This window comes from Sphaerodactylus townsendi, linkage group LG09, assembly GCF_021028975.2.
Source record: "Sphaerodactylus townsendi isolate TG3544 linkage group LG09, MPM_Stown_v2.3, whole genome shotgun sequence".
Classification (NCBI taxonomy): domain Eukaryota; kingdom Metazoa; phylum Chordata; class Lepidosauria; order Squamata; family Sphaerodactylidae; genus Sphaerodactylus; species Sphaerodactylus townsendi.
Genome location: NC_059433.1, coordinates 86,264,012 through 86,287,589, shown reverse-complemented (window position 1 = coordinate 86,287,589; position 23,578 = coordinate 86,264,012). Strand labels below are relative to the sequence as shown.

At 40.6% G+C, this 23,578-nt stretch overlaps 2 protein-coding genes across 2 annotated transcripts in view; one reads left to right on the top strand and one right to left on the bottom strand.

The window, feature by feature from the left end:
• RNF19A (ring finger protein 19A, RBR E3 ubiquitin protein ligase) overlaps positions 1 to 18,070 on the bottom strand; it is a 43,757-nt gene extending 25,687 nt beyond the window's left edge. The window contains 2 exon segments of the mRNA XM_048507772.1: positions 14,189 to 14,339; positions 17,847 to 18,070. The gene's annotated coding sequence lies outside the window, so the exon portion shown is untranslated.
• LOC125439506 overlaps positions 2,580 to 23,578 on the top strand; it is a 40,656-nt gene continuing 19,657 nt past the window's right edge. The window contains exons 1-4 of the mRNA XM_048508604.1: positions 2,580 to 2,668; positions 3,404 to 3,486; positions 13,367 to 13,375; positions 17,459 to 17,947. Of these exons, the coding sequence (XP_048364561.1) occupies positions 2,580 to 2,668; positions 3,404 to 3,486; positions 13,367 to 13,375; positions 17,459 to 17,947 (670 nt within the window). The remainder of the gene's footprint in view (positions 2,669 to 3,403; positions 3,487 to 13,366; positions 13,376 to 17,458; positions 17,948 to 23,578) is intronic.

The window sequence follows — 23,578 nt, the reverse complement described above, 5'->3', positions numbered from 1 at the left end:
CCTTCCCTTCCCAGTCTTCACCCTCAAAATTTTCTGGTATTTCCCAACCCGGAGCTGGCAGCTCCATCTATCCTGCAGTGATCTGGATAACTTCTTGTTTCTGTTGCCAAATGAGTGTGAGGCCTCTTGAAACAAACAACTCGCTCTCCACTTTCTAAGGCAGGAGAAGCCCAAGCCTGCTGAAGGGGTGTGAAACATCTATACATGGCCTTATACCAGCCTTAGATTAATATAATCCAGTTTATGAAGTGGCACTTAGGCCCCTTCCGCACATGCAGAATAATGCACTTTCAATCCACTTTCACAATTGTTTGCATGTCGATTTTGCTATTCCACACATCTGCAAAGTGCACTGAAAGTGGACTGAGAGTGAATTATTCTGCATGTGCAGAAGGGGCCCTAGTCAAGCTCCAGACTTCTTTCTTTTTTAAGGTAGAGCTACTCCACCCCATCCCCACACAAACTGAACAACATTAAATTAAACTATGCATATGTCAATGGGGACGGGATTAGAGAGGGATTTTGCAAACATTCTACCCACAAAGTGTACCTCTGTGGGGAGGTCTTTTTCAACATGGTACCAAAGGAGAAAAAGTTTGTAGCACAACCCACAACACAGTGTGACAACTTTCACTCGCAATGTATCCCCTAAATACGTGGCATTCAGGTAAATGAACTTCAGAGTTATCTGTTTACAACCTCAATCAACTGCTGTTTCACTCCCTTTTTTCTTTGAAAAACAAGGCTTCCTAGTTAGCACAAACACCACCTCAAAGCCAACAGTTTCCCACCAATGCCGCAGAGAATCAGTTGCAAAGAAGCACAATATTCTGGCTTTCCTGAAAGTTATTTTTAATATCAGAGAATCAGGCTCTGCCCTAATAAAAACAAACTGTTGCTGAAAAACTACCTCCAGAAGACACCAAGCAATAAAATAAAATAAAATAAAAGCAAACAACTGCTGAAAAACTACCTCCAGAAGACACCAAGCAAAGCTTTGGATTCTCTGGCTGATTACCTTATATGTACTTTGTGGATCTGAGGCCTCATTTTCAGTTACTTATAATTAGCTCATTTATTTTGGCAAAATGCTTGTTGGAAGCCAGTGCAGAGTTTTAGAAAGGAGCATCAAATAAAGGAAATTACACTTTTGGAGTCAAAACAAACTTTATTCTTATACCTAAAAATTCAGGAATATCTTTACTGATCATTCTTCCTAGATGAGTAGTGTGGGTGGCATTGAACATGTACACCACTGAAGTAATTGCTAACAGTTAGAAAAAAAAAGGTTTCATTTCCAGTTCTTCCATGCTGATGTTACTACATCTCCTTTTAGTAAAATGAAATCTTGCTATATGACAAGCCCATTTTAACTTTCCTGCCCTTAAACAGACTCTTCTTAAATGTGTCTGTGCCCAGAGTCCTTGAAACTCACGTCTTTTGCAAAATTTACAGTTCAGACCTTCATATTTATTTCCAAGGTTTTTTTTAAAAAAGCATGGAGTCAGCAAGGGAGCAGTCAGTCCCTTCATTTTCTATTAATCTGAACTCTCCTCACATTTCCAAAAAGATGGCAAGGACCTAACAGCTTTTAAGGTCTTGGCAGGACCTGAATTATTGGTGTTTAAAAGTTACTGCAAGCCTGTCTTACAAGAAGAAGAGATTCATTTGTTATTTAGCAGTCACTTCCAGTAAGGGGGTAAAAGCATGCCACAGTAGCAGCCTTCAGAACTATTGGCATTAAATGAAAAACTGCTTTAAATAGCAATGGAAAAACAGCTAACAAGCAAACTCCTGAAGAAAAATAAAATACAGCCATCCAAATGGATATACTTTTCAAATGATGTGTTAAGAAAACTTAGCTGAGAATTATTAGTAAAGAGTAGAAAAAAAACAGAAATGAGAAGATATCCTAGTGAAGCGGCTGTTAAGACCTGGTTTCTCAATTTTAGACAGTGCCGTGATGTTAAAATTACAAACAGTGCTAATGTTCCATTTCTCAAAACTTATGGAAGATATGAAAATATGTATAAATAATGCACGACTTTAAGGCCTTCTTGCTTTAATTATGTGAAAAAGGTAAGGCCAGTCCCCTGTGCAAGCACCAGACCTACTGCTGACCCATAAGGTGATGTCACACCGTGGGGTTTACTAGGCAGGCTACTTTCGGCATGGCCTTACCCAGCCATCTACACTTAGCCCCACCCAAGGAAGCTGAGTAGTCATTTCACCGACCTTGGAAGGATGGAAGTCTGAGTCAATGTTAAGCCAAAAAAACCTCAGGTCATGAGCAGGGGCCCTTTCCGCATGGGCCAAAAGCAGCGGCAGCAGGCCAGTAAAACAGCGTTTTGGCGTGGGCTGCTCGCACAGGTGCCGTTGCCAAATTGCTGCAGCGGCGCCTGGCTCCCGCCAAAACGGTGTTTTTGAATCTCGCTCAGGGAGTGAGGCATTTTGGAAACACCGGCTTCCATTTGGTGCCCTGCGAACAGCACCGGGTGGAAGCCGGCGTTTCTCTCCCAGCCCTCCCAAACACTCCTTACCTCCAGTCACCTTCTGTCGTGTTGTGCAGGCCAGGAGACATGCCCACTGGCCTCATTCTCCAGCGCCGTCGCTTTGGCAAGGGGGGCGTGTCCCCTGGCTTCCACAACGCGAAAGAAGGCGATCGGAGGTAAGGAGCATTTGGGAGCAGCGCAGCCTGTGTGAAGGCTAAGCCGCCATAGGCGCTTCCAGTGGGACCGTCCATGCAAACGGTCCCATGGGGAGGCGCCCCCCCTCAGTGCCCGTGCAGAAAGGGCCAGGGTTTTGAGGGCAGAACTGCAGCTTACCACTCCGCATCACAGGTCTTAACTATGTGAAAGCAATATGTAAAGTCTGCCTTTTGAAACCACATGTTTTAAACAATGACAATCTCAAGTATGTGCAACTAGTAAAAGAGACTTGCCTTCACACATGCTGATTTCCTTAAAACATTTGTAAATCATTCATTGAGGTCTGCTTAATGTATAAATGGAAAATCTTTTCAGTAATTCAACTAGATAATGAATATGAAAGGGTACCTGATTAAACCAACTGAGTAAGTTACAGGCAAGTTGTTTTGTTAATGTAGATATATTCTTATTTTCATCCAGCTGTGAATTCCAGGAAGTCTGGCAGAGCTCTTGTGCAGACATTTAATCAACACCTCTACCTTTCCCTGTTGTCCTTTGAGTTTTTAAATCAAAATAAACTTTTAGCCACTATTACTCAACTGCTATCAATTTACAGACAATTCCCAAGTTTTAAAAATAGAACACAATAATAACCTTAGGGCTGAAACAGATATGAAATAGGCTCACCATATGACAAGTTAATAATTTACCCACAGTATTTTAAAATGCTGCGTTATTTTTACATTTTTCATAAGCAATACTTCAGGAAGAGGTCAGATGTCAGATTCTTTTTCAGTGCTAGTAAACAATTACCATCTCATCCCATATGGTGTCACAGGTAAGTGCATGCCTGCATGCCACCAACTTTGTACATTCTTCTATAGAACAGATTACTGGTGCCAGAGAAGTGAGTGGGTGGGCAGCACTAGTTGTTAAAATACCACACATTTAAGGAACAATGTTCAAATGTATTGTCGAAGGCTTTCACAGCTGGAATCACTGGGGTGCTGTGTGGTTTCTGGGCTGTATGGCAAAGAGATAGGTCCCTACGGATAAGATCCTCTGAAGATGCCAGCCACAGATGCAGGCGAAACATCACGAGAGAATGCTGCTAGAACACGGCCATACAGCCCGGAAACCAAACAGCACCCCAATGTTCAAATGACAAACAAAGCACGAAGGTATTACAAAATTACTTGAAAAATTCAGTTATCTCTTTTATTCTATTTTCATGGTGCCTCAGATTTCCCATGTCTCCTTTTATGTTGCATTTGAATTCTGGAAAAAATCTTTAGAAATTATTTTTTTCACAATTAGTAGCCCTTTATTACTACTTTCAAAGTTCTTAAAAATGGCTGGAAAATAGCTGGTTTCTGCTTTTGGCAGGGGAATAGCTGAAAAACAGGAAATGGCTCAGACTACAGTAATAACTCTCAAAGTTAAAACACATGCATTGGAAAGCATCTGATTTAGCATTGAAAAAGGAGTAATTCCTTTATCATGGCAGCACTATAAATGGCCATCTCCAATTGTTATACATAAAAATGGAGGCAAGTACTCTGTGGGAAACGAACAGAAGTGGATCAAAATTAGTTAATTACACAGACAAATACTGTATAAGCAATCAGAAATTTCTCACCACTGCCACTAAACAGCTGACAAGGCAAAGAGATAGGTCCCTACGGATTTATCCAGAATAAGTAGGATTTTATTAGAATTTTGTTATTAGGATACATTAGGGGTGTCCAACTCTGGCGCTCCAGATGTTCATGGAATACAATTCCCATCAGCCCCTGCCAGCATGGCCCTTGCATTTTTGCAAGATGCTTCTGTTCTGTGTGCAGAGCTCAGCTTTAGTTCTTCAGGTCCAGGCCACAGGGCTGTCAGCTGAAGGATCTGATACAGGGATCTTTCCCATGTTCCCCTCTCCCCAGCAATGCTTTCCAGTCCCAAAAAGTCTATTCCAAAGACTGCAGGGCCCACGGGGATTAACAGCCATTCAGGTTAGAAGGCTGCCAATGGCAAGAGGACAAAATTGCCTCATTTGTTGCGGCCACTGCTCTGATAGAAAAGGGAGAACACAATTTTCTCCTTTATTCAACCCTACTGTGGCTTCCAAAGTTTCAGGCTGCATTGGTCCTGAATCTCTAGGAATACATTTTTACAAGGTCAGGAAGAGGGGAATGAAAGAAAAACCTGGGATTTTTGCATCTAAAGAATGTTCAGACCAACCTAGTATCTCCCCCTCCCTTTGCCTTCTTGTAATAATACTGTTTATAAAATAATGAAGTGGTCCAGTTATAAACAAAACAGGCAAGCCCCTGCCCTGAAGACCCTGCATTCTAAGTTTAGACAATTTGGGGGGGAGTAGGTAGAACAGTGATCAAGAAATAAATATGGAAAAATGCAATTACATGTCCTTGGGCTTCATTGTGGGATGATGATTAACAATCAAGCAAATCACAGGCTTGACAGAAAAGATGCATTTTGAGAAGGAATGCCTTTTAAAATATGACAAATCTATGTTCAAGCATCTCAGATAAGAAAGTGACATGACAATAAGACAATAAAAAGAAGGAGTGAGCATATGCAAAACAGCACAAAGTCAGAAATCACAATTTTACAATATGATAGCAATTAGTTGTTCTGGATATCTGTTTTTTTAATCAGCTATCAAGATTTAACTTAAGTATTTAATATTCTTACTTTGGTGTAACAGTAGCTCAGAATAACTATTCCTGTATTAATGTCACCACAAATAAAGTACTAAGTAGATGCTCTTCCTGCATTCTGTAAAGTACTTCAGCACAAAAGACAAAACACAAAAGCACATATTTCGTGCCTATTAATGCACTTCTCTGGTGGTAAAAACAAAAGCATGACTCAATGACCAAATGTTCTACTGGCAGACCACCAACACATTCATCAAAGTTATGCCAACAAAAGACATCTTAGCCTAACTCAGTTGGTTCCTTAATCATACAAACATTGTCTTTATCATAATTTGCTACTTGCATGCATACCGTTGCCAAACATTTGACAAGGAAATATTTTTCCAGTTAGAAGGTTGGTGGGGTTTACTGCCTCCCAGATTTTGTTAAAACCAAGAATACATCAAGAATACAGAGCGATGCTACACAATCTCTCTTTAATATGTTGTATCGTATGTCATACATTTAACATAGAAAAAGCAAATCATAGTCAAATTGTCAGATCAAAAATTGCTTTGTGGCAGACAAGCTTGGCAAGTGACAAATCCACCATCTGTATGATCAAAAATGAAACCTATTAACTTCTGCAGAAGGCAGTTCTTATCAAAGATTCTTCACCAAGCTGGTTCTATAGTCTGCGACATGAGGAAAACGTATGGAATTCATTTTTAGTTATTATTCTTTATATCCCCACTTAAGGACTGTTGAAGGTCGTTCTACAGTCTGTAGGTTTAAAAAAATCTGAAATATATCTTGCTTTTTGTCCATTTTTACCTGAATGTTAGTCTATTAAGCCATGTAGATGTTACCTTTAATTAATACAGGAACTAGTCAGCTGTAATTCACCAAAGTTCACATTGCAAGAAATGTTGTTAGTCTTAAAGGTGCCACTGGACTTTTGTTGTATTCTTCTCATTTAAGTCTGTCATACTTTCTGCTCTGCCTTCCCTAGACTGTGCAACTGTTATATCTAGAAACCATCCAATTATATGATCAGACATCAAAGTGCTCATTCTTCCTTCTTCCCCTCACCAATTTTCTGTACCTTGTTAGACATGTACATATCACTATACTTTAAACTAGATACAGAAGCATACGATATTGTCATGTTTATCTGTACTACACCCCCCACCCCCCAAAAAAAGAATGCTAGAGCATGAAACAAGTAGATATGCCAATTAATAAATTACTGACCTTGGAAGAAACAAAGGGAAAGATCAGGCCTTTTTGTTCATGCAGATTAAACTTGGAAAGATGTTTGGTATGCTTTGTTATTTCTGATGCCCTGTGGTTAGCTGATATGTTAAGAAGAAAGAAATAACTCACAATTCATGGGAGAAGTTAGGGGAGAAGCAAAAATATTGCTGATATGCCAACTCCATCATTTAATTCTGAAAGAGAGACACTGACAAGGAGATAGAGATGGCTGAAGTACTTAATATCTACTTTACTCCAGATCCATGCCCTAATAAATTTCATAGAAAGCAATAGTAAAATGTGTATGGGAGTCTTCCCAAACAACAACACCTCTGTCTTGTTTGGATTCAGATTCTGCTTGCTCTACCTTACTGCATGACCGCAGTCTCAACACTGGTACATAATCAGGGCACATCTGGATGTTCAGATAACTCTATATTTTACTGGATGTCATGTGCATAATGATGGCATCCAACCTCAAAGCTCCAAACAATCATACAAATACTGAGGAGTACAGATGACAAAATGGAACCTTAGGGAACTCCACAAGATATCGAGGTCCACTGATTCTGTTACTACAGCAGAAACTCCTGTCTGATTATGCAAAGAAACCAAAGAAGGGCCACTCCTCCAATACCAACTCCATATTTCCAGCCACTACATAAAAATGCACTGGTCATCTGTGTCAAAAGCATAACACACATAACCATGTCAACAGAAATGACCGTCCTGTGCTTAACTTCAAATGAAGATCGTTCCCCAGTGTTATTAAAATAATCTGGGTTACAAAACATGAATACACATGAAGCTGCCTTATACTACATTGTACCATTGGTCCATAAAGGTAATTATTTATTGTCTTTGCAAACAGGTGGCCACTCTCTGGAACCTCAGGCTGAGGTCTTTCACCGACCACCTGACTGTCTTAAGAGAGGTGCTGAGGACTGAACCTGGCAGCTTTTGCTTGCAAGCCAAGGTTCTTCCATGGATTAGCATGGATCATGAGCATGAGCAGGAGCTCTGATACCCTAAGAGCCCTGTCATCATCTACACAGAAAAGATAAGCAAGTCCTTGTGACACCTCTTAGCCTGGCCTACAAGTTGGAAAGATTTTGACAACAAATAACCACACAAAAATATCCCAGGTGTGAGCCAAATTAACATCATTAGCCAGGGTTGAACTCAGGTGCTTCCAAGTCACAAACCACCTTAAACCATCAAGCTGACAAAAAAACTGTTAATCACCTGGTAGGCCTGCAAATGAGCTCTTTGGTGTATTTTGGTGTATCCCATTATGTTAAAGGCAACAAGTAACAACAACGTATCTAAATCTCAACCGGTCAAATATGCGGATATTTAACGTCTGAAGATTGAAGCCATGGATGGAAAAGATGGATCTTTCCACAAGCCTGGGAAAAGGCCCAGGTTTGCAGAAAAAGAAGGAAACAAGAAAAGGGGAGAGCTATGGCCTTTTGGGGAAGGGGAAATCAGATGGCTCCCACAAGCCCTTGTAAGTTTCCTGCTTGTATAGTCCCTCTAAAACTATCATGATAAAATTTAAAAGTCAATTTCTCTGTACACAATTTTTTTCTACAGTGTTATGTATCAGTCAAGGTCTCCATTTGCGGAATATGCCACTATCGTAGCCGCACTAGAAAGTTCAGCAGCCAAATCTCAGTGCAGTGTGAACAGGAAAAGGGGGTTCCAGGAGAAGAAATTAGAACTTTCTCTCAAGACAGAGAACTGTTTTTCAGTGTCCTTGGCAATTTGGCAACATTTATAATACTTTTGGAGAGGAAAGTAAGTCTCTACAACAATGACATCAAATGCTTACTTCAGAAGTGCTTTAATGCATCTACACAGTTGTTTCGCTTCACATTAGTGCTAATAAAACATGCATTTTGTCTTTGGCATTTGCACGAATCACAACTGGGAATCAAACCATCCTCTGAAAAGAACAGTCTTAAATCTGAGATGCAATTAAATTCCACTAATTTATTCTACAACATTTTGGCTGCTTTGACCAAGAACAAACATTAGTTTGTACATGCGGAAAACAAATCAAGACATCTTTGGGCCAACAGGCTCCATCCCCTCATGCCTGAAAATTGAAGACTCCTTGGTTTGACGCAAACCGCTATTTTGTCAGGATACTCAAACTGAATAAAGCAGCAAAATATGGCTTGTTCTGGTGGGTTTTCCGGGCTGTGTGGCCATGGTCTGGTGGTCCAGACCACTGCCACACAGCCCAGAAAACCTACCAGAACCAGTTGAATCCAGCCGTGAAAGCCTTCAACAAAATATGGCTTGTTCTCTTCTCTATATAATAAGGGAAACAAATCAATCTCGTATTTCTTAACTCTGATATGACAAACTGAACATGGTTTCAAATCAGGAAGGTGTCATTCTTAATGGAGAGGTGGGGTGGGAGTAAAGGAGGCCAGAGATGTCTCAGCTCATCTCTCATTCATGAGAGCTGCCATAAAGTATTCTATCTCAAAAACCTCAGAGTGACCCTGGAATTGTGCTATTGCAATTGCTGCTTCTTTGGCCAACCAATGTTCCATCCTTCCTTCAACACCTATTATCCCCCCTTTCCCATGATGCATAAGATACTCACGGATGCTTCCTGGGCATTATTATATTGCTTCAATTTTATTTACATGAGAACCCAAACAAACCTCCAGCATACCTTCAAACATATAAACACAATAACATCTCATGTTCAATATGTGAAAACAGTGAGGCGGTTGTTCCAATGAGCTGGAAAACACAGATGGCCTCTTTGATTTGGGAAACAGATACTTTATCCAAGGAGCAAAGGAGGGCAAGGACAGCCATTCTAAACTATTTTGGAAATCATTGTTCTGAGACTTTAATCCACTGTGTCATCCTCTTTTTTCCTTTATCACATTTTACATGAAGAGAAAGTTGCCAACCAGAGATCAGCAGTGTAGGACAAACGTATTAGCTGCATTGATACCTAACAGTCTAAAAAATCATTTGCGGAAAGAAAGCTGTTCAGTATTTTGTCCTTTTATGAAAAAGATTAATTTCATTCAAAGTAAACCATGTTTATAAAACAATTATGCCTGTCCGATATGCTGGGCTAGGAAAGAATTAAAACAAGAACTATTGTAATGTTTTCCTGTATTAAAAGAATGATATACAAAGACAGGAGGTAGCAATTTATCCGAACTGTATCAAATTTTGCAAGATGTATCAAATTTTGCAATCAAAGTTCCTCTATTGACGTCAGCAGTTTTTACTGAGCAATGATATAAAAGCAAAGCTTCTATCTGCAGCAAACTCCAGGGCACAGCCAAGTTTATCCTCAAAAATGCACAAAGCTAATGGAGAGATAGGACAAGAGCTTTCATTTTAAAGAAAACCTACTTCCTCAGAGATCCTAAATACTCAGAGGGCCAGTATCAAGGTGGCCACAATACTGACTGTTATCAAGGAAGAAATCAGTCAAGTTATTGCTATTAAAAGTCACAAGAATCTGGTAGAGTAGTTCCTTTGATATTTGAATAAATCAGCAGACATCCAAGAATTTTCACTACGGAAATGTACAGAAAAGTTAGGTACGATCAGCTGAGCTGTTTGCCACTTCCCAGAGGCTTGTATCAATTTTGTTGATGAGGATCTCTCTTCAGAGAACTGGAGGAAGGAAGTTCTGAAGCATAAAGGAAGCAGCTGTGTATATTACATGAACCAGAGTTCTTAGAAAAACCTCTATTAAGCCATGACTACATCTATTAACAATGTGAGGCAACATTCAGGCTAAAATCTGGGAGACCCAGGTTCAAATCTCCATTGTGCTATAAACATTTCTGGGTACCCTTGAGCCAATCTACTTCACAGGGTTATTGAGGACAAAACAGAAGAGGTGATAATTTAATCCTGGGTGAAAAGACAGGACACAGATTTAAGTTACAGATTCAAGAGGCAGCTCTGTATGAATATATGCAGCTTTTCACAGATAAGAGTTCTGAAACTAAACTCTGCACGGATATTTTTTTGGGATGATCCACATGCAAGAATGTACAAGGAAAAACGCAGAGTATAGGCTTCCCCTATTAATACCTGTAGGGGAATCTGTCGTTGTTATTCAAGAACAGTTTTGATATCTTCATTGAGAAGAATATCTTGTAAAGGTAAAGGATGTAGGCCTAGAATTGACTCCCTGTTTTTGCCATAAATGCACAGCTGACATATGGAAACCGCATAGGGTTTTCAAGGCAAGAGACCTCTAGAGGTAGTTTGCCATTGCCTGCCTCTCTGTCATAACCCTGGTATTGCTTGGAGATCTCTCATCCAAATATTAGCCAGGATCAGGGATGAGAGTGAGTGGCAGGCCCAGGATCACCCAGCAAACTTCCTTGGAACGAGTGGGGATGTGAACCGGGGTCTCCCAGGTCTGAGTCTGACACCTTAACCCAGAGTTGTCCAACTGCTGGCCATGCCAGCAGGGGCTGATGAGAATTGTAGTCCATGAACATCTGAAGAGCCAGAGTTGGACACCCCTGCCTTAACCACTATCCTGATCGAAACAGCTGATCCAAGCAGCAGTGGCGTAGTGGTTAACAGCAGGTGCATTCTAATCTGGAGGAACCAGGTTTAATTCCTCGCTCTGTCGCTTGAGCTGTGGAGGTTTATCTGGGGACTTCAGATTAGCCTGTACACTCCCACACACGCCAGCTGGGTGACCTTGGGCTAGTCACAGTTCTTTGGAGCTCTCTCAGCCCCACCCACCTCACAGGGTGTTTGCTGTGGTGGGGGGAAGGGCAAGGAGATTGTAAGCCCCTTTGAGTCTCCTACAGGAGAGAAAGGGGGGATATAAATCCAAACTCCTCCTCTTCTTCTTCTACTGAATACTGCTGAATGACTGCTATGATCTACCTTGTGCAGGGGAGGTACACAAACAGGTCACTGACATCAGTATAATGTTTATATAGCAGCTCCTGGAGAGGTGGGCTATACAATGAAACCATTCAGACTGTTGGGATATTTCATCCTTTTTAAAAATTTACCTGAATACCCTTTTAAAACAGTTAAAAACAAATAAGTCTATTATTTAAGCCAAGTGACAAGACAGAGCATTCAGCTTCTAACAAATGAATGCACAAGCCTCTTTTTAAAAGATTTAAAGAGTGCATAATGGACTTTGGGTTTATTTTTGAACAACACATTTTGTGTATCAGCAGTATTAACAGAGTAGGACTAGTGGCCCACAGGCAGAATTCAGTTCATGGAGGGCTGCCAGATGGCACCAGGCAGGGGGCTCCCACCTTTGCCTTACATCACGACATTCGGTCAACAGGAACAGATGTTACAGCATAACTCCCAGTCAGCTTCATGCTGGCTGAGCTGAGACATGGCTAGCCTTGAATGGCAAAGGAAAGAAAATAGGCAGAATCACAGAATCATAGAGTTGGTACAGACCCCAAGGGCCATCCAGTCAACTCCCTGCAATGCAGAAATATGGATAGTAGCTGAACAACTATACACATATTATTTCTGAATCAGAAGGAAGCAACAGAGTGATTGTCCTGCTACAAGGTTTGCCTGTTTCTCCCCCTATTCAAAGAGCACTTGTACACATGCCGAATACTGCTCTTTCAATCTTCTTTCAGTGCACTTGGCAACTGGATTTTGCTGTATGAAACAGCAACATCCACTTGAAAATGATAGCAAAAGTGGATTGAAAGAGCATTATTTAACATGTGTGAATACACCCAAAGTTAACTTTCTCATGCAGATCTACTATACTATCATTTCTACCATCAACACACCCACTACCCCCTGTAACATGGCAACAAAGAAAGGATCATTGTGAGTTTGTTAAAACACTGAATGATACTTAGGGACTATATGAAGAAGGGTGTCCTAGAAGTTGCCCAGTGATCCTTTTGGGGATTAGAAGAATGGAAGAGTTTGGATTTATACCCTGCTTTTCTCAACCATAAGGAGCCTCAAAGTAGTTTACAAACTCTTTCACTTCCTCGCTCCACAATACCTTTCCCTTCCTCTTCCTACCTACCTCACAAAGGTGTCTGTTGTAGGGAGAGGAAGGGAAAGAAGTTTGTAAGCCACCTGGAGTATCCTTACACGAGAGAAAGGCAGGATATAAACCTAAACTCTTTGTGTTACTCTTCTAGGTGGGGTTGAGAGTTCTCAGAGAACTGGGCCTCGCCCAAGGTCACCAAGAGGCTTCATGGTAGGAATGGGGAAACCAACCTGGTTCACGAGATTAGAAATTGACTACTCTTAACTACTACACCACGCTGGCTATTTCACTGGTCAATTTGTTACAGTATTAATAAATCCTGTATTTACACAAACACACAGAGAAATAGATATTAATTACAGACCATTCATCCCCTAAGCAGGACCAGGGACTACCATAAGACAAAACACAGGCTACTGAATATGTGTGTGCCCAAATAATAGTTTTATTTGTGGAAGACGTAGTACACTGGTTTTGCTTCATGTTAGGGCAAAGTTTCTATGTATGGCAGCCATGAAAAAAAATTGTGCCAGGTCAGACTGACTAATCACACATAGCCCTGCACATGCACGTATCCCAGCTTGCATGTTGAAAAGCTAGTTGTTCCACAAACATTTTGTTCACTCCTGATCTCTATTTGCATAATATTGTTGTATGGATCCTCAAAGTTTGTCTGTAAAAGTCAGGGCAGTGAGATTATGGCCTTCAAGTAATTATTATTCTAATATGATGCAGCACAACAACCAATCACAGCTATTCTTTAATATGGTCATTTGTGGTATTTTTTTCTCTAACAGGGATCCTGGGTGAGTAGTAAAAATTGACAATCTGAACTAAGTAACTTACAAATACATGATTTTTTTTCCTCTGTGAAGTTTAAAGTTATCAGTCCCTACCAACTGCTGTTAAAGGATCCTACACAGCAAACACCGAGAAAGACCAACTTCCTATTACTAAATCCTGGAGACCTCCACCAGTCAGAGGAGATAAAACAGTGGTCAGTATTAGGGTCTAATCAGATATCACGAACAAGGTTTTTTGTGACATGCATGAACCCATTTTTTCTAGGATCACATCCCCCCTCCGTCATTTCATATCATGACTGAAGATTTCCCTGTTTAGAAAATCTCTAATCTAACTCCAGTTTGCACCAACACGAAAAAGTAGACAACTTACACTGTATTTGTTGCTTCCCAAGGATTATAAATCAAGGTTTATGTTGATGAAATAAATTCTGCTTTGGTGAAGTGCCTGAATTGCAATGGCATAATGAGGCCAGGAACTCTTCAACAACAGCAGTGGATGTAGCATGGGGGAAAAGACCCCAAATAGATCAGGTTTAGGCTTGATACAAGCAAACCCCAAGTTTGTTTGCAATGTCTGAATGTAGCCATACAGCCACTTGCTAACTCATAAAGGCACAGAAAACAAAGCATGCAAAAGATAAAAACTGCTGGTCATAATTTAAACTAAAAAAAGAAAAGAATCACACCTCTCAAGATGCAACCAAAAAAGAAGTTTGACATTTTATTCTGTTCTTCTATTTTACCAGAGAAAACAAAGAGTGTATGAATTAATATTTAAACAGTTCCTACTACTGCAATGGAACTCGTCATTACCTTCTTGGAGGAAGTCTACTTCCATGTGCTGCTCAGGAATACATTTTCAACAGAGGAACTTCAAATACCATGTTCAGTCTTCTGAGACAGCCATCAGCTGAATTAATCAGTTACAGCTTCTGCTAGTTAAGATGAAAATAGAAACTTGCACCTAAAATACAGGGGAAATTCTGATTAGCTGTTTATGAATACATCAGCACAAACCATAAAAACAATCCTCTAAATACTAAACAAAAGTCACTTGTATTTTTGATATGAGCCATGACTTCAAAGTTTGTGATTGCAAATGCATAGGACACACAAGACTTTCTCCATAGTCCACTTTGGGACAGCTCTTTGAAAGTGCCAAATATATATAAATTATATAAATATAACAGATACATGGGGAAGGAGAGGGGATCATTCCAAAGTCCCAAAATCTAGCCAGTTAGTAAGCAAAGCCAGAAGAAAAATCTTGAACAACCATTGAACCAAATCCCTTTTACATCATTTCCTTCCCACATTCTTAGAAGTAAATGTATGGTTTAACAATAACAAAACACCAATTAGAACGCATTCTGTAACTTTAAAAAATTGTACACCTAGAGCCAAGTAACCCAGACTTAGGTCTGGTTTACACACTCCTCTGTTTCTAAAATGTCATGATTTCCAAATCCAGTGATCCATTTTTTTGGAAATGGACATGTTTGCCTTTCTGACAGAAAATTTTTGTTCAAGTAAACCATTAATATTCACCTCTCTCAAGGCATACACAAACTGATTGACCAAGCATTTTATTCCAGCCCCATTTGGTTGGAAATATCTGCCTCTATTAAGGTCAAATGATTAACCTGTCAGGGAAGAAGGGGTACATTATTATAATTATGGTTGATTTGATAATAAATTTAATTCAATTGTACCCAGGACTAGGCCAAACTGAAATAGCACTCTATTTTATAATTTTTGTCTCTTTTAGGACAAGGAAAAAATCCTGGGGATTGCAGTAAGAATGTATAAGGATATGAGGAACAGAATGATGGGACTGAAAACTACGGAGATTTGGCTTTAGTTCTCATCACAGAGTTCTTATGTCTCACAAAATGAGTCACTGCTTTGGCTGTGACTTATAACCCAATAAATTATCACTTGAGAGCAACAAATCTATCCCTCTCCTTTTATTTCCTACTACTGATTGAATAAAAACCAGACCCCCCTTTAAAATACAGGTAAAGATGCGTGTTAATACTCTTCCCATAAACTCAAAAAATCACCTTCAAGGTTTTTTCCTGGCTTGCAAGTTACACACACACAAAAAACTTTTTAGGCTGAATGATGAAACCAACTGCCAATTCATACAACAGTAAGACATTTCATAAACAGGCAGATAACAGTCACATACAAATAATTAAAAACAGTAAGTCCTAGAATATACATCCTTTTTAACAGATGAAAATGTTTACGAAAAAGCTATCCTTATATCAAGCATTTTTCAGTACATCTTTTTATAGACTCTTTGACCCACTCAACACAAAAAAACTAAATTGAAGTTTTGCATTCTTAATTCTGAGGTTCATATATAAAAATATGCACATTTTCTTGGGCCACAACTATAGTATTACCCAAAATGTCAAGTTTTACAAAAAGTTGAACCAGTATTTATAATAGCTGATTTCAATCAGTTTCAAACTCATAATAGTCTGGATCTCTGAAATATGGCTACATTCGCTGAGACAAACTTAATAAAGGAGGTGAAAGAAAACATTTTGTCCTATATTATTATAAATACTAAATTATAATTGGTTAATGGAACTGTAAATGCTAGATCTACAATATCAGATCATCCACTTACAATTATAACAATATTTTAAAATAATATGTTTACAAAGATCTGAACAAGAAATAAAATAAGGCACAACATTCAATCATACAATTTCCTACAGTAATACCCTCTGATTTTTATACAACATTGTCTTTTAGTCACTTTATGTTAAAGCACTGACAGCAAGCACAAAGCCTACAAAAAGTTCAACAGCAGCAAACACTGCAGTGTCTGCTATGTGGAAATAATTGAATTGCAAAGTTAAAACACTGTCAATCAAAGGGATTCCCCACCAATTTTCAACCATAATTGGAAAAAAAAGTATTCCATTGCAGTAAATTAAGGCACACCCTTTATTTTGGTTTCTACTTGAAAAACCTATGCAAAACCCTTTAGCAGAACAGCCAAGTCTGTCCGATAATAAAATACAAATGGGAAAATTCACCTTACTTCATGTAGTTAAGTATAGATGCTTCCTGTTAAATCTAAGGTTCTTGAAAATACTATTACACAGCACTTTGACAAAAATGTATTCCAGCATAAGTTTTCATGAGTCAGAGACCACTTCATCAGGTGCTACCTCTGACTCATGACAGTTTAAGCAGAAGTAAACGTTACCCTTTAAAATGACTTTGGACTTCTGCTTAATTATATTTCAACAGACTATCGTTCCAGACTGTTTACCTGTGTATAAACGTTAACTTTGAAATGTCTCTTGTTTTTGCCCTGAAAATGTGAGCCCGTGTTCGATCAGGACCAAAAAACCAACGAATCAGATAATTAATGAAACTAGGTAACAGCACGGCAAAATCCGGTGGACACCCATATGGACGACTAGGTTGTGGTTATTTTTTAAAAACATTCCTTCCACGGAAGTACTATGCAACTCAAGGAAACTTAAAAAAGTTACTACCTGTCCCTAGGAAAGCAGCTGTCCGAAGGTTACATTTACAGCTATCCTTCCCAAACTCTCCAGAAGGCGGGGATTGAGGCTAAAATATGCAATTGGGAAGGGAAGAAGCCCACTCGAGAGGAAGCAGATTTGAAAAGAGATTACTGCAAAGCGAAAGTGTGCCGGAGATGGAAAGTTCCTACCCTCCTTCTCCTGGGAGTGGGACTGGACTTCCTTTCAGTCCGGGTTGTTTATGTTCCTTATGGCTGCTCTTAGAGCCATAGGAAGACTCGCATATTTTTTTCCCCAGTCACGACTTACTTCATCCTCCCTTTCTTTGTGGAAGTTTTCGTTTACATTTTCCACATGTCAGCCTCTCCTTTTTGCAAGAGAGGGGTGCAATAACAGGGGCTGTGTGAGAGCAACGAAAGAGGCCGGATAAAAGCGTTAGGTGTCTCCCCCCTCTCCCTCCTCAGAAAGAGCTGCGAGGGGGAGAGGCTTGGGGTCTGTCCCCACCGATTTGAGGGGGGGGGGGTGGAAGCAGAAACCCCCGGTCAAAAAAGGGGGCGCGCATTTCCAGACTCTCCCGGAACGGCCCGGGGGAAATCCAGCGGGCGGTTCCGTAGAGCTGAACGGCAGGAGCGCCCCCGCGGCTCGTCGTCGCCGGGCTCCCCCTCTAGCGGCCCAGCCGGAGAGCTGAGGGGAGACAATGGCCACGGCGATGACTTCACCCTCCAGCAATGTGAGGAGCAGCCGCAGCCTGAGCCCCTCAGCGGTGGCGGGCAGGGCGCTCCGAGGGGCCCTCCCTCCACCTCAGCCGCCGCCTCGGGAGCTTCTCCCGCCGAGCTCCCCCACCGCACCCCCGCTTCGCCGCCGGCGACCTGCGCTCAGTTCCACCTCAGCCCGTCAGGCAGCTCCGAGGCCTCCCCGGCGCCCCAACCGTCCCTCCCCGGCCCCTTCTCCGCTACCTTCAACTCCGCAGAGCTCCGCCAACCAGCCCGGCTGCTCCCGGCGCCGCGCAGGATGTCCCTTCTGAGGGGAAAAAGAAAGAAAGCGAGCGAGCGAGTGAGTGAGGCGGGCAGGCGGGGGAAGGGCGAAGACGCGACCAGGCCCCAGGCAGGCAGGCAGGCAGGGTTGGGCTGGGGCTGGGCTTTGCCCGGCCGAGGAGGTTTCCTCCTCCCGCGCTGAGATCACAGTCGAGGCGGGGCCGTCTGCTAGTTGAACCCGGTGTCCGGCTCGGCGGGCGGGCGGGCAGCGAAGCCCTGGAGGTGTGTGAGGGGGAGAGCGGGGCGGTTTTAGACTAAGTTACCTGTGCTTTTCTTTTTAATTCGTCCCCGCTTGGCTTAACATTTTCCAGCGTGCCTCAGTCAGCTGAAAATGGAAATACTTTTAACTGGCTAATGTGATGACACAGGTGTCACTACGGTGATCAACTTTGTCTCTCTCCCGCCCCTTTCCCCGGGATCCTGTGTGCTGAGCAAGAAGCTGGAATTCGGTAGGTGTTATCCAGGGAGCTTCACCTGTTGCAGCTCTGCCTGTCCCGCAACCACAACTGCCTATCCAGGGAGGGAGGGAAAAACCCCTGGAGAACCTGTTTTTAATAAAACGATTCGATAATGTGTATATTTCCTTGTAGAGTGTTGAATTATGTTGAATTATGAATACATGTCCTATCTTTCAACAAACAAGAAATATAGGGGTAGCTGAATACATTTAAATTGGTCTGGGTTGTACCACTTCAGGCTGCAATTAGCAGTTGGTAGCCTCTCAATTACTACTGGGGGGGGGGGGAATCTAGACACCAAGAAGGATGGCAGACCAGAAAAAAATGCTGCATAGGGGTTAATCAGTGACAGCCAATGTGCTGAAGTAGTTAGACTATCAGACCAAGGTTCACCACTGGACAGCTGTGGGAGGAGGGAGAGAAAAAAATCCAGACCTTCCCATTCTAAATGCACAATCTTCCAAAAAAAGACTGTCCCAATACACATTTAGGAAATACTGCAGCAATGTGGGTGTGAATGTTCAGTGACGCTCTGTGGTTGCTGGGAAATGACCACTCCTCTAGGAGTCACAGAAGAGCAAACATCCATATGGAACCTGTCAGCCTCTATCAATAGCCTGATGGAGGAAAGTCCAGGAAACGCTTTGTCACTGAATTCTACCCTATATAAACTAGAGGTTACAACTTCTGGAAAAGCCAAGAAACACTTTTCTGAAAAGAGTTCTGCATTTTTAAAGGTAGATTTTTTCCCCACTTAGACCAGTGGTTCTCAACCTGGGGGTCAGGACCCCTTTGGGGGTCAAATGACCCTTTCACAGGGGTCGCCTAAGACTCTCTGCATCAGTGTTCTCCATCTGTAAAATGGATAAATGTTAGGGTTGGGGGTCACCACAACGTGAGGAACTGTATTAAAGGGTCGCGGCATTAGGAAGGTTGAGAACCATTGATTCAGACACTCCCAAGCAAGTAGAACATACTAATGTATCAAATAGACCCATGGTCTGTAAGGCTCCAGAGGAGGGCGACTTCAAACCAGTCACCTTCTGGTTCCAGCAAAAATATCAAAATAAGCAGATGGGCTAACCATACCACTTAACACCCTCAACCACGCACACATTATGCCACCAGAAGTTATTTTTTAAAACCTTCCTTAATTTTTTACCTTTTACAACTAAAAATATTTTCTCAGTTATCTCAGATGTTGTGGGAAACTTCCACTTACAAATTAAAGTCTGAACTATCAACACAGAGAACTAAGGATAAAAGTTTTGAAACTACCTCTGTGCTCATCAGAATGATCTATGAAACAAAGAATCAAGAACAAATCTTGTTTGGGGACTTGCAGTTTGATTTTGGGATTGAAACTAGTTGTTAATGATCTTCGCCAGGACAGAGACAGGGGTGGGTTGTTGATTTATTGATTAATACTGGATATTTTTATAGGTTTAAATACCATTTACTTTTTTTAATACCGTTGGCTATGGTTGCAATCCTAAGAACACTCTCCAGTTGGATATAATGGGACTTACTTCTAAACAGACCTGCTTAGGATTCTTCTTAGAAGTATCCAGGATAATCTTTTAGGATTATTTATTTTTTAAAAACATTTCTATATCACTTTCCAGCATTTCTATATATCACTTTTCTATGCAAGTCAGGGTTCCCAAGGTGATAAACATTTCTAAAAACACCATTTTAAATTTAACAAAATTATAAAACATTTCAGCAATTCAATGTAACATTTAAATACATGTTCAGTCCTGTCCACTGAAACATGAAACAACTAGGTAAGGTTGTCCAGGGGTATAGTATAGGATGGCATCAATCTTTTTCCAGGTGTGACTATGGATATCTTGAGTGGTATTCTAATCTAGAGTCAGAAATGAGTTGAATGAGGGCTAATAAACTGAAGATCAACCCAAACAGGACAGATGTGCTATTGACAGATGTAGTTGATTGTAAAGAATATATTTATATGGCTTTCACTTCCCCTTAAAAGTCAGTTTTGTAGGCTGTGGTTGTTTTTATCCTTGTTTATGTGTATGCAAATATCACTGGTGGTCTCGGAGTGGGATTGCTTATGAAAAATGTTCAAACTTCAGCTGATTTGAAAACCAGCAGGGAGGTTATTATATGGGATGATCAGGTTTTGCTGATGCTGAAAGACCTCAAATTATTGCAATTTGTTTCCATCCATAATTCAAAGTGGTAATTTTCAGCTAAAAAGCTCTAAATGGCTTCAGACCAGAACTGCCTGCTCCCAAATAAGCTTGTATATATTCTGAAGTGTGGCTTTAGGAAACCCTCAACTTTGACAGTTAAATATTTACCCACTAGGAACAGGGTCTTCTCTGTGATGGCACTGCAGTTATAGAATGCCCCTTCCCAAGTTTCTTTGTCCCCCTCACAGTCCTTTAGATGCCAGATGAATCCTTGTGGATGCCTGTTACCTGTGATAATACTGCTTCTATTTTTATTATTGAATTCAGTTTTATTCCATATTCTAGTCTTTCATTTTTTTTTATCTATGTCCCCTTTGGGAACGAATCTATTAAAGAAAGAGGACTGGAAAAGCTGGTTGGATCCAACTGAGACTATAAATCTTCCAGCTAAAGAAATAATAGGCTGATCTTATGCACATAAGTTGAAAGTCCAGTTAAGCACAGCAGGATATCTTTCTGACAACACATAGGTAGGGTCAGGCTGCAGATTGCTTTTTGTATTTCCCGGATCTTAAGAGTGACATCACGCTGTGACCCTGCCTTAGGCATGCATATCCATATGGTAATGTTGTACTCTTAGAAATGCCTCTGCATCATTTTCAATGCAACCCTGAAGAAAGTTACTCCAGTCTAAGCTTGTTCATTTTGAATGGGCTTAGACTGCAGTAACTCTGCATAGGATTGCACTTGTTATCCTACCGCAAAAGCCACACTCACCAGAAGGACAGACCATATGCATAACATAAATGGTGATCTGTAACTTAAATGGTGATCAGTGACTGACAAAGATGGCTATTAAGAATAGGTTCGGGTAAACTTGAAAAAAATGCCCACCATGACATTAATTTAAATAGTCACTTTTGGGGGGAATATCATTAGAATATCCTAGTTATATGTTATGTTAATTATATTTGTATGTTTGCAAAAAAAGTTATGTATTAAAGAAAACCTTTTTGGTTATATGGAGGAATCCCAATTCAGATACAGCTGTATATAATTGAGCGGAAACAATGGTTGGGAGCACACATTCTCCCACAGTGGGTAGTGGAAATAGAGGCCACAATGTAGCCTCATGCCTTTATATGGATCGCAATGGTCTTTTCCATGTATCTCACTTTCTAAGAATTCTTAAAATCAATGCAGGGGGGTTGTCTAAATTAAGGAAAGTTGAGAAGCAACTGGTCATGTCTGGCTCAGATTATTTCAGGACTTCCTAATGACTCTTAGTATAGGAGTACTAAAACAGTTTCTACTACGGTATTCATTATTTATTTATTTACAAAACTTCTATCGCACCTTTCAGCCCTAACAAGGGCCTTCGAGGCAGCCAACAATTTAAAAGATGGTGGTGATGGACAGAGCCTTTAAGCCACATCTGACTTATGGCAGCCCCTTGGGTTTTCAAGGCAGGGGACATTCAGAGGTGGTTTGCCATTGCCTTCCTTCTTGTGGGCTGAGAGAGTTGTGAGATAACTGTGACTGTCCCAAGGTCACCCAGCAAGCTTCATGTGGAGGAGCAGGGAATCAAACCTGGTTTTCCAGATTAGAGTCCACTGCTTACAGATACATTATAAAATCACATGATAAAACCATTATAATAAAACATACATCATTTAAAACAACTTTTTTAAAAGTTAAAAAAACAGTTCAAATATATACAGAATAGATAAAATACATACAACCCATAAAAACATTGGTTAAGAAACAGGGATCACTAACAGAATGTCCAATGAAGCAAAAAAGTGTTCACCTTCTGGCAGAAGGCAGCAACAGACGTGGAGACAGACAAGAGTTCCAGAGCTGTGGTGCCATGCCCAAGAAGGCTCTCTCCCAGGTAGCCACAGGCCTAATCTCAGAATGTGGGGGCACTCAAAGTAGGACCTGCAAAGATGACAGTAGTGGTCAGTGGAGGGGTTCATTAGGGATCATTAGGCAGTATTTCAGATACATTAGTCTCAAACCACATAGTCTTTGAAGGTCAATACTGGTACATTGAATTGTGCCCTGAAACAAATTGGAAGCCAGTGTTGGTTGTCCAAGAGTGGAGTGATATGGTCCATACAAACCATACAAACAATTTGGCTGAAGCATTCCTGTACCAATTAAAGTTATCCAAACACTTTTCAAGGGCAGCCTTGGGGACAGAACTAGGTAAGCACTAGGACCCAAGCAGAACATTCTAGAACAAACAAGGGCCAGGAAATGGTGAATTAATTCACAATTCTACTGTTATGGGGGTATAGATAATAAAACCAAGGCAATTTGTATTTAAACAATTTGTATTTAAACATTGATTTGAACAGAAGGATGGCTTTCCAACCTCTATATCAAACTGCCTGAGAAATGAGAGGGTTTTTTAATAGGCATTTGAGGATGTTGTTTTGATGTCATATTATGATGTCATAGAAACAGTACATTTTCCTGTAGCACAGCAGAGGAAATTGGCTTGGAGGTTATAGCAACATTTAGTCATGTGCACACCAGCCTACAGCTGATTTTCAGAATCCCTATTTTGCTGACATAGAATGAAATTAAATAAAGGGGGTGATTTTCCTCCACCCCCTGCTTCTCAATTATTCCTTCAGGTGAAATGTTGATCTCAGGTTATTGCAGTGCAACTGAACTGCTCATTATAAAGGATCCAGAATACTGTCCTGAAGTAATAGTAGCAATTCAAAGTACTTCTGAACTGTTTTGTGGACCCTATCTCCATGAAAATGTAAAAGCAGAGAAACAGGTTTAATTGCTGAAGTACTTTTAGTGAAACAATATTGTTATGTTCTTCCAGTGTTAACATGGTCTTGATTACATTCCAGATAATCTATAATTGCTTGCCATTATTCAGCATTTAAAGTTGACACTTAAATGCATCTTGCTTTTAAAAGTAGATATATTTGTTCCTGCAGGGCTGTTCCATGCTAGGAATTTAATCTGTAGTTGACATGATTTCTTCACTCTGTTTTTATAGATCATC